At 44.7% G+C, this 15,803-nt stretch overlaps 1 protein-coding gene across 1 annotated transcript; it reads right to left on the reverse strand.

Moving 5' to 3' along the window:
- Positions 1 to 1,006: 1,006 nt before the first annotated feature.
- LOC101611695 (putative DBH-like monooxygenase protein 2) lies at positions 1,007 to 9,547 on the reverse strand. The gene is made up of 13 exons (XM_004661079.2): positions 9,263 to 9,547; positions 7,848 to 7,994; positions 7,078 to 7,239; positions 6,754 to 6,837; positions 5,799 to 5,966; positions 5,512 to 5,614; positions 5,164 to 5,330; positions 4,747 to 4,838; positions 4,373 to 4,469; positions 4,215 to 4,274; positions 2,398 to 2,528; positions 1,527 to 1,644; positions 1,007 to 1,249 (listed from the first exon to the last, which is right to left on the reverse strand). The coding sequence occupies exons 1-13, from the start codon at positions 9,545 to 9,547 to the stop codon at positions 1,007 to 1,009; spliced, it is 1,857 nt and encodes a 618-aa protein (XP_004661136.2).
- Between the last annotated feature and the right edge of the window lie 6,256 nt (positions 9,548 to 15,803).

Here is a 15,803-nt window from a genome sequence, read left to right on the forward strand (position 1 = left end):
ATCTGTTCCCAGAGCTCAGTTCAGTCTGCCTGCCCATTTGCATTATTTTTAAAAATAGTATTGATTTATTTATTTGAGAGAGAGAAAGAGGCAGAGAGAGAGGGAGATAATGGGCTCACCAGGGCCTCCAGCCACTGCAAACAAACTCCAGATGCGTGCACCTCTTTGTGCATCTGGGTCATGTGGATCCTGGAGAATTGAATCAGGATCCTCTGGCTTTACAGGCAAACACCTTAACTGCTAAGCCACCTCTCCAGCCTCCCACCCCCCAATTTACATTCCTGACACTGCATAGATTGAGTGTGTCAGTGTGACATGTGGTGGGGTAATCAACAGTAGAGATAGAGAAGTCAAGGACTATAAGATATTGATTTGAGGCAGCCCTAAGGATGCCTTAAATTATCAGTTATAGTGACCACCTAGTTACCTCTCTTAGACAAAGGCTCAAGGAAAAAGATGACAAAGGAAGCCAGTTGAATTTTATTTAATGTGACACTGGGAACTTTGTCCTTTATGCACAGAGATCATTCCTTCACTGAAAACTTCCCTTTGCTTTCCAAAACACTTGGATTGCTGCTGCTGCTGCTGCCTCAGCATGGACTGATCAATAATGCCATTGGGGCACAAATAGAAGCCCTCACCAGGACCACACATAGTCCAGAGGATTTCAGGGCTCTCCCTCTGTATTCAAGTCCCCTCATTCTCATGGCATACTTTTGAGAGAAACAGCACACCAGAATTCTCAGAGAGCAGATCCATCATTTCACACCAGGGCATGGAGCCAGACTCACTCAGCAAACATGTAATCTTACCAGTGTTCTGAAGCCTTAAGGATGACTTAACAGTGTATCATGGATGAGACTGTAGAGCTTGCAGTGTCATTGGATTATGGAAAGTGGCACAGATGAAGGAACATCTGGAAGGGCAAAATCAGGAGGCTACCCTACATTTTCAAAGGGAGGCCTGAGGAGGCAGGGTTCTGAGTAAGTGGCCTGAGGAGACAGAATCATACTCTATCCTGCAGTGTGGCAAGGAGCCATGAGAGAGTACCCTGCAGGAATAAGAGGGCAACCAGGGGAAGAGGCCTTAGTATAGGAATACTGAGACTATAGAGGGCCATTGGTACAGCCCTGAAGCCTGTCGGAGTCTTGTCCTGGGGCTCCACTTTGCCTCCAGAGGACTCTAAGCATGACCCCCGAGGAGTTGGGATGATGTCAGGAATCCAGCCGGTTGTATTTTCTATCTGCTCCTGCAAGGGGGCGGGGGAGGGTTAAATATAGAAAAATCCCTGTTCCAGACCCTTTCTTTAAACCTTATTCAGTCATTCTCATGCTTACAGAGCTGCCAGGCAAATTGGGAGGCTCCCACAAGCCATCTTTCTGCTTCTTCAGCCCCTCCTTTTCCAACCCAGCATTCCTCCCTTTATTGTTAGCACCCATAACCCTTCTCCTTTTCCTTCATCTGTCCAATAGTGCCCACGCTCCTCCACCCACACCCTAGAAAGTACTCTCTGCCAGGAAACACACATCGAGGGTCTTGATCATGACCGTCTGCTGGGACTCCTTGCACGCTTTCTCAGCCTTCTTAATGTTCTCTGGTGTCCATTCAACATTGTCCATGACCATCAGGTTTTCCATGGGATTCCTGTGAACAGTAGGATCATGCACAGACATTGACGGTAGTTTATGGCTGACTTGGAGCTCCGACAAAACATGTTGAAAGCACCTTCATTTTTTTTTTTTTTATAAGCATGAGTCTTATGTTAGCATAAGTCACATGAAACATCTCATAACTAGATGAAAATTCATAATGAGTTTGGTAGGGAAAATATCAGAGAAGAGAACTTTGGAAATTGGAATAGGGTCATATTTAAAAATATGGTCCTTAATCTTGGAGTTGTGTAGTCCAAGAGGTTGATGACTTCAGGAAACCTGTGACTGTGCTGAAATCAGATGTGAAATAAAGTGTGTCTGCATACTTGTGCATTTTTGTTGGTTTATGATGTTTATAAGTTATTATGAAAGTCTCATGAGAATGGACCCTTACCCCAAAGTAATTAAAGGCCATGTAGAGTCCAAAAACAGTTTAGAAGTCAAGCAGCACAGCAAGGGAAACAGGAACAAGTTGTGCATAAGTAATCTGACTTGTAAGGCTCCTTTCTCCTCTGATTGAGTGATCTCATGGATATGAAAAATTTCACACAAAGCTTCAACCTTTGTGAGTAGGAACTGAAAGCAGCATGGCTGGAGAGGGTGGGGGATGATCAGCAACCCCTCCTGAGGACCCTTGGCTTGTAAGTCTAGGAGGCAATAGATAGGCCTCCTTTCCTCCTCCCCCAGTCCTTCAAAGATCTCTTCCCACACACACTTGCAGGTTTTACCATCCAGGGTAACTCACTCAGATGCATCTTCCCCCAGCTCACGGGTCACATAGATGATGTCCAGGTACCCCAGACAGTTGGAGATATTATTTCGAGGATAGTAGAAGAGGAAGATAAGACACATCTCATTGATGGTGCTGGTGCCTCCCTACAGAAAATGAGAGATGGAAAGACAAAGATATGAAGACTTTGTTACAGAGCATGATTAAGTTGAACACATTAATATAACCATCATCTCAATAAAAAAGGACATTATAGAGAGAAAAGAACAAGGCAGACAGAAAATTGGATGGGCTATCATTCTTCCAGAGAAGCCTTCTTTATCTCCTCGAATGTGGTCTAGCTCCTTACCACACTTCCTCTTTGCTTCTCTTATATTTCCAAAGAAATATTCCATGTTTTCATTTGCCTCCACACTTACACTGTCACCGTCCTGATTTGGGTTAGACTATCTGCCTTCCATTTAGTATCATTCAGCCACTGTTCTGGCAATAATATTGCCTCCATAGAATGCCAGATTATTTTTAATAATACATCATGTATCCTGTCATCTGCCTGTTCAATAAACTTCTGTGGCTTCTGACAGTCTTTGGTAAAAATGCGTCCTCATTTATATATGTAACAAAACTTAACCTATCTCTTCATTTCTTTTATTTACCTGGAAAATCCATGCTGGAAGTGAGCCCTTGCTACCTGGGAGATATGGGTTGGACATTGTCATCTTTGCTGCCAGAATTCTTTGCAGCCTCATCTTCCTCAACCTCGGTGCTTTCTGTCACATGTCTACTCTACTCCTGAGGCCTCACCCAAACTCACTGCTTTTCACGCATGCTCTATGCTTTCCTTGTGGTGCCCTTCTCATTCTTTTTTTTAATTAATTTTTTTATTTATTTGAGAAGGAGAGAGAGAGAGAAAGGGAAGATAGAGTGAGAGAATGAGAACGGCAGAGCCTCTAGCCAATGCAAATGAACTTCCGACACATGAACCTGTGAATCTGGCTTTAAGTGGGTATTGGAGAATCAAACCTAGGTCTTTAGGATTTGCAGTCAAGTGCCTTAACTGCTAAGCGATCTCTCCAGCCCTCTTCTCATTCTTGTCTTAAGAACTCCCCATCTCTACGTGCCGGAAACAGGAACCACTCACTCAGTTTTATTACATGCTCAGTTCACTGGCTTATACTTTCCTTGTGAATACATCCTATTTTTTCATTATGATGTATACTACTTTGATGTTGTATTATTATAATCATTTGTATTGCTGGCTACATGGTCTTCAAAAACATCCTCTTTGAATCCCCAAAACAATGAGTCATTCCTAACATCTAAAATTACTGAGGTTCCTTGTGACCATGGTGACAGCAGTTAGCTCTAAGTGATTGTCTACTCCAATGTAGGTGATGGTCTGGGTGTCTTGCATGTGTTAACCAATTATCGCAATGATGTTATGAGCTAAGCAATAATATTGATTTTTTTATGACTTCAGAATGAATCAAAGAGGTTGAATAACTAACTTGAAGTTAGAAAGCTTCCAGATGATTCTTCTGGCATTCAAACCCAGACCAGTGAGGACTCAAAGTTCACACTTGCAGTTTTTATAACGTAGTTCGTGGTCTTAGAGGGCCAGCGATGGAGGATGTGGGGATCCCTGTGCTCATTTTCGATGCATGGCCATGGGAGAGCATGAAAAGTCCCATGTGAATGGGTCATACAATTGTAGGAAGGAAAGACCTAAGTTGGACTAGTCAATTATTAGATAGCCAAAGCTGGAGAGAGGGTGAAGCTCTTTTTCGAGACTATGATCATCCATCATGACCACGGTAGAGTGAGGCACTTACAAAAGTCATGGTGTCACGATCCAGGGTCTGGTAGTGGCATTCCACCAGCAGTTCATCTCCCTGTTCACAGTGAAACATGAAAGCAGAGGATAAGTCACAAGCTCTGATCCTGCCTCTCCTCACCCTCACTCCAGCCATTGCCTCCCTCAGACCCCCACTGGCTTGATGTCCACAAGATGAGGTAGGTCTCGAATCTCCTGAAGATTGAAGTCATAGGACAAATCTTTACAAATTGTTTGGAGTTGTGTTCCATTTCTATAGGAAAAGAAAAGGCAGAAGAGAGAAATGAGAAGATGAAGTAATCAGGGGGTCTACCTACCAATAAAGATGCAGTGTGTGGCTCATTCATGAACACAGATTGTCCATAAAACTCAATAAGACAAAAAAACTTTTTTTTTGTTCCATTGCCTTATTCCACTGATCACTATTGTAGACATAGTTGTGCTCCTTATTTTCAACCAGGTATAATCTCAGCATAAATAACTATTCCCACATTCAGAAGGGAAAAATTCAGATGAAGTTCTTCTCTCACCTATATTGCACTGCCTGCAGTGACCGCCCAGCTAAGTGTGTGTGGAGCAGGTAGCCAAATACCTGCATGTCAGGTACTGGGGTCCCATTCATCTGCAACAGAGAGGGAGGAGAGGTTCCTGAGTGGTGAAGAACTCTCATCGTGAAACAATGTCTTGTTCTTCCTGCCATGATAGGTGCCACCTTTCTCTTCCTGGTGGGATTGACCTTCACTCCCTTAATTCTCGAGCCCTCCTGCCCCTTTTTTTACCTTGCCCCTAACACTCCAAATCCTGTATGATTCATGGTTGACACTTTTCTGAGCAGCAGGCCACAATCATTTTTCAAGCCTGGGGCTCAGGCTTGTGGGCTCGTGGGTCAAACCAGAACAGTGATGGGAAATAAGGAGCTTCGGGGAGGCCATGTCTCCCAGCTTCACCTCGTCAAACTTCTCTGTCTTACACAGCCCATAGGACATGAATGACTCAGCCCCCGGAGGTATGAAGTGGAGAGGAAAAGTCAAGATGCCCAGTTCAAGGACTCCCATGTCGTATTTGCGCAGCTGCGAGGTGTAATACAACCGAATCCCAGAGGAGTCATACACACCTGGTGAAGAAAGGGGCACTCTTTTGAGAAGGCAGGAGAGCATGTCACAATGTTCGGTGAAGCTGGGGTAGCCGGTGACCTACAGGAGCTGGCATGCATCCCAAACATATTTCCCTACATGCCGAGGAACCATCTGACCCCAGCAGTTTCCCACCTATCGCCAACTTCTTTGGATGCTCACCAGGAAGGTTGTTAAAATTGCTATAATGAACCTCCAGCCGGATCCACTGAGGGTCCAGGGGGGTTCCAATAGAGATGCCCACATCATCTGGAAGCTGGTAAGTCTGTGGATGGAGAAAGAAGTGGCAGCAAAAGACCTGGGGGCAAGGGCTAAGATGCAGGCTCCTGTCCTAATTTTCTGCCTTTGCTCCAAGACTTCTCACCCCTTCATCTTCCATCAGTCTATACATCTCTATTGCTCAATAACACACACCCCTTAGTCACAAAATGCCCCACCACAGTACTCACAAGGCCCCCAACAGCCCAGCCCACGATGACCTGGGAGCAAAGGGAGAAGGCGGGGTCGAAGCCATAGCATTCCCCGATGCCTGTGGGGAGCACGCTGGCATTGCCGCAGGCGTACACCAGGATGTGATGCACCATGGTCTCATTGTGTTCTAGCAACTTGGGCTCAAACTGGACAGAAAAAAAAAAGAAAGGCAGAGCATAGTCATGATTTTCTAAGTCAAGTCCTTATCTTTTCTATTTCTTTCCCAAATAAAACTAAGCCATTCTCCACTTTCCTGTTTCTCCTTCTCGCCTATTTTCTTTCTGTTTCTCTCCCCCAAACTCTCATATGTGATTGCTCTCTCCACTCACACCTTTAAAACTCCCCTGAAGGTGCAGCATAGCCTAATTCAAGCAGGTTCATTCCAAGACTTCTGACTTTCCTGAGTGACCTCAGTTCCTGATCTCTGAGCAGGTATCCATACATTTTGGGAATCTCTTTCAGAATTATAAATTGACACCATGCTTTTTGTACTTGATCCCAAATTGGAAACATTCAGGCTGAAATTAGATGGTCAAATTTGAATTCACTGGTGCCTGAGTTTTCTCACTTCCTGACAGTTCATGATCATATCCACATTCCTTTCTTGTTATTACCTCCTCCAATGCCAACAGAGCACAGTTTTGGGCTCAGTTTGGGACTTAGAGTTTGTTTTTTCCAAATACATATTACTTAGTAACCTCTGTCAAAATATCTTCTGTCTGAATAAAATAGTGTCAGGAGCTATGATTCTAGGCTAAGAGATTATAGAATTTCTACTACTATTAAGCTCCCCTAGCCCCCATTTTCTCATTTCCTTCCCCATTGCTTTCTTCTGTGCAACATTCTGAACCTTATCCTTTAGAGACTAACACAGCATGTTTTGGCTCCCATGGCTTCCCTGCCATGGCAGCCTTCTCCGTTCGGTTCACATACCTTGTAGATATGATGCTTCTTGTTGACAATGGGGAGAGGGAGAAAGATGCAGGCATATGTGGTGTCAACTTCTGGAATGAGAAACTGGGAAGGATTTATAGAAGCTGAATTGGATGGGAGTGAGGGTCTCAAAAGAATAGGGGAATAGATAAGTTAAGGATTGGGGTTCAATGTAGGGCTAGATTGGCAGTTCTCATGGGGCCAAGGGACTCAGAAACCACTCCAAGGAATGTGTGGAATACTGTGAGCAGGAAAATGGTCCTAATACAAGCAGAGAGATGGAAAGGGGGGTAAAGGCAAATTGGAGGGATGGCGGGGTCTTACATCAGTGATCTCCAAGTCGTGGATGATCGTTTCCTGAGGGTCGTCCACAACATCATGGTAGATTACTTGTAGCAGGAAGAGGGACTTAATGAAAGTTTGCTCTCGACTCAGCTTCACTGTGTCATCCAGGCCATAGGCAGCCAAGAGCCTTAGGGTGTCACTCTAGGGTGGAGTGAATATAAAAGTCTGCCACTCTTGAGCAGCACCTTCCACATACCAGCATCCAAGGCCCTGAATGGGCTGCTCATGCACACACAATGGAAATAACCTGACATGGGCAACAGGACTAATCTGGCTCTTGTTCTTTTCCTGAGGCTACCTTGCTGTCATATTCTTTCCATATGCCTCACACATTCTTTCCATATGCCTATGCTCACATAAAAAAAAAAAAAAACACTGAGCAAACTTAAAATGTCAATGTTCTGAAGTTCAATGTAATTGGGTAAATTCTTCAAGAGGAAGGATGAGGCGGTAATGCTGAGGAGGGGATTTCAACAGGTGGCATATTTGGGAAGTATCTAAGAAGGTCAGGAACTGTGGGCTAACTCCAGAATGCATGACCCATATACCTCAACAAGGAGGGTCCAGGGGGTGAGGGTAGGACATGGATGAGCCTAACAATGGTACCAAATTGACTGTATTCACTGAGTACAAAACTAACTTAAAAAAATCCTTGGAAATGCTACTGGATGCTTGATTGGGAGTAAAAACACTTCCCCAGAAAGAGAACTTGCCTGTAGTTAAAATCTTTTCACTCTTCTATGCCTTACCGAAATGTCTTTGTCATGAGGGTCACAAGAGCAAAAGGGCCTGGAGAAATGCATGGTGGTATAGACAGCATCTTCTGTTAGCCCTAGCAACTCAGCATCTTGGCTCCCATCCTCTGCTAGAGTCTCTTCATCCACAAGGTGTTGATCCTGTGGCCCAATGAAGGTTAAGAGGCCATGAAGTGTGAAACAGGAGCCCAAACAATCGTGCTTTGGGGTAGCAGTTGTCTCTCTAGCTTCTCTGGGATGCTAAAGTAACAGGTTTTCTTTTAATGTAGCTTCCTCCCTGGCCAGAGCATGACAGTCAGAGTTTTTATTTATTTATTTATTTATTTATTTATTTATTTATTTATTTATTTATTTATTTTATTTGACAGAGATAGAAAGACAGAAGCAGATAGAGAGATACAGAGAGAGAATGGGTGCACTGGGGACTTTAGCCACTGCCAACAAACTCCAGAAGCATGTGCCATCTTGTTCACCTGGCTTATGTGTGCCCTGGGAAATCAAACCTTGGTCCTTCAGTTTTTGTAGGCAAGTGCCTTACCCATTAAGCAATCTCTGCAGCCCGGCAGTCAGGGTTTTTAAGGAAGACAGACAGACTGTACCTGGTGGAGTTTCATCTCCTGCTGTAGCTTTGTTTTTCTCCTTTCCAATCCTACCTTCGTAAATCATAATAGTCCCTCATCACTTCTTTGCTGACTGGTTGATGCCTTTCATCCTTTTTTCACGAGGCTCTTGCCATATATCACCTTGTACCGAGATGAGTGCTTCCCTGTTTAAGTGCAGTTTCAGAATAGCGATTATGAATGCTTGAGACTTAAGTGCTGGGTGAGTTACTTCTCTGTTTAAGCTGCGTGGATGAAAGTAATCTATCTCATAGTGATGTTATGAGGTTTTAAAAAGAAAGAAAGTTGGAACATTGCCCAGTTCATCAAAAGCATATAACCAATGTAAGCTGTTAATGTTGGCATTCTTGCTGTCACTAATGTTGTGAGACAATTTCATGCTGTGGTCCACCTGGCTGAGTTTAAAGGAAATTGAAGGTGGAGACTTATCTCCAGTAGCTTTGTTTTTTCTCAAGTGACCTGGGTTTAGTAGCCTCTTAGCAAGTGAATAACACTAGAATCTCTCACAGTCTAAAGTTCCACTCTCTTGGAAGCCCTGAAGACATGTGATCGAGAAGACACGGATTACACACTGTGCTGGATCATTTCTGTAGGGAGAGAGCCTGCAGCCAGCTGTTGTTCTGGGAGTGCGCTTGGGTGTGTCTTTCTGAACACAAAGTGAACTTTGACCCAGCATGGGAGCTCATCCTTTGAAGGGGGATTAGAGAATATGGATCCTTTCTGAACCCAAAGCTACCGTCAACCAAACATAGGAGTTCATCTTTAGAAGTGAGTCAGCTGCAGACTTACCGAAAAGTAGACATTGGCATCTGGCAGGACCCCTCCAACTACCAGATCACTTCCCACGTTGGTGTAGTGATTTGTGATGCCCAAGCCGACCCAGCCAGCTGTCCGGACTTGGAGCTCAAAAGTGATGAATTCAGCCTCAAGATCAAAGTCCCAGCGCAGGAAAACAAGATTGGAATGATCTAGGAACCTGGAATAGCATAGGTGAGATGTAGGGCCAAGGCGATTGCTTTGGGAAACAGCTACGAAGGCTGAAAGTAGGCACAGTTTGAACAGAACACAGGTCATGTCTCCTGTGACTTGGAGCATCTTTCCTGCAGGGGATTTGTGAGCTCTGAACTTATATGTGTCTCTACCTATGCCAGGCACAATGCCACGAGGGAGGGACAGACTGGGGCTCCTCTGATCTGATTATCCCCTGGATACAGAGTGGTGCCACTTACATAACTGGAATCAGAAGTGTCCAGGGGAGGAGGTGTGAAGTGGGATTTTTGCACCTTGAATACAAGATCTGATGTGCGATTATCAAGAGAGTCATTTACGCTTCTCACTCCAACTTCATGGCAGTGTTCTGCCCATGGAAACCCTGAAGAATTCAGGAGGTTCTCCATTTCCTCCTGAGTCACTCCCTCCATGTCTCTCCTCGACTGCCTTCTCGTTATCCATCTCCCTATCTCCTAGATAGCCTTAGAAAAACATTCATGCTGGCATGAGCCCTCCTTCCACACCAGGCTTTATGGTCTTTTCCCCTGTGTTGCATGCACAGAATGGTGGTACTAACACAGGATGGCATATGAAAACAGCCTCTCAGCTTTCTGTCACAGTGTAGGAAGGGAAGGGTTGGGGAAGGCTATGATTCCCATCTCCAGAAGTAACCTGTGCTACTACTCCCAGGAAGGACAGCTAGAGGCTAAAAGAAGAAAAAAAAAAAGCCATAATCAGCTTTATTGGTAGGCAAGTCTGGACGGAGCAGTTCTGGTTTCTAGCTCATTCCTGGGAAGGAGTGAGAAGGGGGAGAGAAGGGAAGAAGAGGGTAAAAAAGAGAAATAGCTAAACACTCACCTATGAGGGAGCTTTGTGCTCCATCTTTGATTCCATGAGTTGCTTTTCAAGGAAATCACGTCACTGTGACTCTCCCGTGAAGACGTCGCACAGTTCCCCCACTAGCACAAACATTGCTATTATGGAAAACACCTAAGCATAAAGAAAGGCTTGGATAATACAGTAGGGAGAAACTTTAGGTCCGCTTAGTGGCGTGAAACTTTCAGTGTGTTTAAGTTTTGGAGAAGTGAATGGGAGCACCAAGGTTAGCACGGGTAGTCAATGGTCACACAAGTTGCGGGTGGCAGAGCTGATACGGAGGAGTCTGCCCTGGGTCTCCTCTTTTCAACTGTTTTCTAATGCCATCAGCGTTCACAGGGCAGCCAACCTTTGAAGGCCTTTGACCATAGTATGTTTTTGCGGAAGAGACTGGTGCCATTTGCTGATAGTTTTCCAAAGAAGAATGAAGTCTTACTGTAGGGCCACTCCCCTGGTGAGTGACACAGCTGAACCAGGAGGTAAATTTTCTCCTCTTACCCCCACTGCCTGTCCTCTGCTAGACGATGCAGAGGCCTCATAGGAGGCTTGTTTAACGTGTACAGGGCAGCACGTCTATACCACACGCGCAGGATTCCAGATCAAGGAGGGGTGGGACAGTGTGCTGCCAGAAGTGCTTATGTCTTCACTCCGCATACGCATGGTCTTGGAGGTGTCCGCAGTGCTCAGAGGCTGTTCTGCTGAAGCCTGCTGCTGTGAGCCCTTGAAGTAGTAATTACGATGTGGTGAGATTCCCCACCTTCCCTTCTCTTAGGCCCCCCGAGAGCCCCCAACACCCTATATTCTGTCCCTTTCCTAGACTGTCAGGTATCTCTCCCTGTCCGCTCTTCCTGTTTCCTCTTTCTCCTGGTCCAATTCTAGTGTTATGCCCATATTCCTGATGCTTACTACTGGTTGCATCATCTCCAGTCGATCCCAGTTAGGAACTGCAAATGTGAGAGAACATGTGTGTTTGTCTTTCTATGTCTGTGTGACATTGCTTAGCATGATTACCGGGAACCAAGTCAGAATCCTATAGACAAGAAACTCATAGACTCTAGAAAGAAGCCCCTGCTGATCTCTGGATTAGAAGACTGGGTTTACACCTCCAAAAGTCTCTCAAATAATTATGCATATCCCCTTTAATCCAAGCTAGGAGAATGCAACACTGAATAAAACTGCTAACAGGCCTTCCATGGCTCAGGGAACATTGCAGAAGAGGGGCCAGAAAGGTTGTAAGAGCCGCAGAGTGGATGAGGCACAGTATCTCCCTGAGGCACAGTACCTCCCTCTACCACAGAGACTGACTGAGGCCTTCATGACCCCACAGTGAACCCCATAACCCCACTGAGGACGGCCCCTGGGGAAATGGGAGTGGGGGTGAGGAGATAAAAGAGTGTAGTATAACCTTTATTTTTAATTGCTCAAAATCCTTAATTTATTTATTACAAGGTCTTATGTAGCACACACTGACTTTGAACTTGCTATATCGCCAAAGATGACCTTGATCTTGCAATATTCCTGCTTCCCAGGTGCTGGAAATTGCATGCATGTACCACTATGTAGTTTAGAATCTTGAAAATTAAGGCAGTCTTACTGGATACAGCCTCACCTTAATGGCCTCTTTTTAACTTCTAGTATAATCTCTTCTAGTATAACCTTTTATAAAATAAAATTTTTAATAAAAGATGTAGTGGAAGAAACACAAATGTTCTTTGGGGCAGACACACACACACACACACACACATACACACACACACTGGGCAAGCAGAGAAAAGGAGGAGGTAGGCAGTCATCTGGAAACAAGAGGCTTACCAAGGTCCAGGGCAAGGAGCTGGCTAAGACAAGAGGACAAAGCAGAATCCTGGAGTCCCTGGCCTTGAGAGACAGGAAGGTCAGAAAGGGCGATAACAGGATTCCTGGAGACACTCCGATCCCAATCTCTTTTGAGGATTAGGCTAAGGGAGGGACCGGTGGGGAGATGGGATAGCTGGCTCTGTAAACTGAGAAGGGCCCAGGATCCCTCATCCTGCATTCTTCCGGTCTGGACAGAGCACTGTCCTCAAGAAAGAAGCGGGTTCTCTTGAAAGAACTGGGAGCCAACATCTGCTCAGAGAATCTCCCCTAGACATTTCCCCTTTGCTACACTCTCAGGATGTCAGGCTATTGCTGTGCCTTACATGAGGACTCTTCTGGGATGTGGACCTGGAATCTGGCCCACTTCCATTCCCTTCATCTAGCTCGGGTCTTTATGGGAAGACATTGGCCTTAATATGTTGAATACATGATTTGAAATAGCAAAGTTCAGTTGCTAAGCTGGTCTGTGTAACCATATGATTGTCTGTAAAATGATGAGGCTTTAGATTCTGGGACTTTACATCTAATTTTTCACAGTATTGTTTTGCAAACCAAATAAAGAAGAAACCTTTCTTTTTTAAAAATCAATGCAAGAAAGTCATGGGAACTGGTGCTTTTAGTGTAAGTTGATTACTATATGATAGGTGATTGAAGGTAAATATGATTATTAATTCTATCACATGTTAAAATATTTGTTCTTTATTTGAGAGAGAAAGAAAGAAGCAGATAGAGAGAATGGGCATGCCAGGGCCTCCAGCCACTGCAAAAGAATTCCACATACATGCACTACCTTGTGCATCTGGCTTACGTGGGTACTTACGTGGGAAAATGGAGCCTGCATCCTCAAACTTTGTAGGCAAGTGCCTTAACCACTCAACAATCTCTCCAGCCCTAAGTTTGACATACTTTAATTGTACTAAAATTTTACCACTGCAATGATAAAAAATAATTCTTATTGACCTTTTAGCTTATGTCAAACTCTACTCCAAGGCTTTTAAAATATAGTGATCCATTCATTTCTATAAAATTATTTTCAGTTTTATCTATATTATACAGATGGAGGAACTGAGTACCAAGGTCACACCATGAGGTAGAAACAGCATGATGTGTTATTGGAAAACCACAGTTGAATATTAGACAAATATACATAATTGACTGTGGTAATTTGAATAGATGGCCCCCAATATATTCAGTGTTTTATTAGTTTCTAGTTTGCATCTGCAGCCACCTGGCTTGATGTGGTGTTATTTGGTGGATCTTCAGGTGTGGTGGTGGGTTTGAGATTTCAATCTAAGGGTATGCAAAGAGTGCCTAGCTGGAGTTCCTAAAGTGTGCTGTGCTGTGTGGCTTTTAGGCTTGTGCTTCTGTGGGTGAGTTTGATCCTGTGAAGGCAGGCCAGCTTCTTTTGCCATTATGGAACTTCCCCTGGATCTGTAAGCTTCAATAAATCCCTTCCTCCATAACTGTGCTGGTCTGGAAGTTCATCACGGTGGCCCTGAAGCTGTCTGTTACAATGACTTACTATGAAGTCATTGTCAAATTAAATTAAATATACTGAATAAACACCTGAACAAATAGAATTATTAGGTCAGGACAAAATGGAGTCACAGCAGGATGGGAAAAGAGACACAAGGAAGCGGGTCATCCAAATTCCTCAGGGAACAACCCAGCCATCATCCCTTCCTTGCCTAACAGTTCCTCACGTCTAGGTTTCCTGTCCCCTTATGTCTCAGGTCACCTGGTCACTGTTCTGGTTTCACACTCTAGCCATTTCCCTTCCTCAACTTCCCCCAGCTGAAGAGCTCTATATAGTCCACTATCTGTAATCTCAAAATTTGCTGTGCTCTGCTCTTGAGAGTCAGTCCTGGCAACTTGTGCTTTTCCCAAATAAAAACTTCCATCTTGGGCTGGAGAGATGGCTTAGCGGTTAAGCGCTTGCCTATAAAGCCTAAGACCCCGGTTCGAGGCTCGGTTCCCCAGGTCCCACGTTAGCCAGATGCACAAGGGGGTGCACGCGTCTGGAGTTCGTTTGCAGAGGCTGGAAGCCCTGGCGCGCCCATTCTCTCTCTCTCCCTCTATCTGTCTTTCTCTCTGTGTCTGTCGCTCTCAAATAAATAAATTTAAAAAAAAAAAAAAAAAAACTTCCATCTTTGCCTCAGAGTGGTCTTGGAGGTCTTAGTCACTCCTGAACCTTATATTTGGTGCTGTGACTCAGGAAGGCTTCCAGTGGCCCTCTTGGGCAGCCAGACCTCCTCTCCCCTGACCAGACCACCAAGCTGCCATTCAACCCTCTGAAGGCCTCAGACCATCTGTCTCATACTGGCTGTCACACCCACCACAATTTGGCCTCACTCGTCCCTTCTCCATCTCCTCCCTCCTTCTTGATAAGTCTGCCTCTTAGGTTGGCCCCGCTCTCAGGTTTCATCCCTGCTTGTGGAAGCCATGCTGGCACACCAGGCTACCCCCCTCGACTGCTGGGCCCCAACCCCAGGTCTCGAGAAAGACACACTCTCGACATCTCAGGCTCAGGTCTATTGCTCTCTGGTCCACAGTACCCTAAGGGGCACCTTTTGGTTTGGTTACCATCTTGGGACACTCTCTCTCCCTCCTCTTCCTCTCCCTTTTGAGCTCTCATCTTCCACTTCCAGCTTCTTTCATCTTCCACAGCCAGCTGCTTTCACCATCAGGAGCACAGTTGCCCTCTTTGCCCACTAGCCGGTTAAAAGCCGACAGTTGTGACCTGTACAGCCTCTGCCCATGTGGGATGTGCAGGCCCCATTCACCTTAACAGGCCAGGGAGTCATATTGGTGTTCTGTGTAAGCCCAGCTTAAGCTCTGGTTTATTTTTCTCTTACCCTTGTTTTGCTCTTTCCCTGTCTCCTTAAGAACTTAAGCTGCTAGGACTCTTGGACAACATCTTATCTTTCTCTGTAACTCTGCTTGGCCACATCCATAATCTGGACAATAGGTCCAAATGGCCTGAGAACGGTACTTTTGATTTTCAAACTCTCAGTAATTAAAAAAAAAACAACAAAAAAAAAACTTCTGCCAATGTACAGGCAAATGGTCCAAAATACCCTATTTTTCACTCTGTATGCACGGCCTTCTCTCTGCTCTACCCGCTTTTCTCACCAAGTCCTTCTATCCACCTCGCCTCGACCGCTCCTCCAGCTCCCTCAGCCTCTCTTGACCCTCTGCCTGATAACAAGGTTTGATTTTAGTCTCTGGAATTGTAAATAGAATAGAAATTTAAGATGGGAATGTATAACTTCTGAATAAATGAATGCATGGATGAATATGTGAAGGAAAAATGGTTATCTAGAGTTTATATGAAAAGTGCCCTTGAAATGAATGTGTATGTATGAGTATATATGTGGCTCACAACCCTAAGACTACTGTTCTGGGCAGTGCCATTTCATTGTGGGGATGTTTTCGACTAAGCCCACTGTATTAGACAACTTAGCCAATTTTTACTGTTGAGTGTCCCCCAGAAGGAACACTGAAAGTAATTAAGATCATAGGCAAAAAAAAAAAAAAAAAAAAACATGCAAGATTTTCTACTTTTAAAGTTGTAAAATGGCAGGATAGAAAAGCTGCCATTTTGACTGAT

The sequence above is a fragment of the Jaculus jaculus genome, chromosome 10 (genome assembly GCF_020740685.1).
Source record: "Jaculus jaculus isolate mJacJac1 chromosome 10, mJacJac1.mat.Y.cur, whole genome shotgun sequence".
Classification (NCBI taxonomy): domain Eukaryota; kingdom Metazoa; phylum Chordata; class Mammalia; order Rodentia; family Dipodidae; genus Jaculus; species Jaculus jaculus.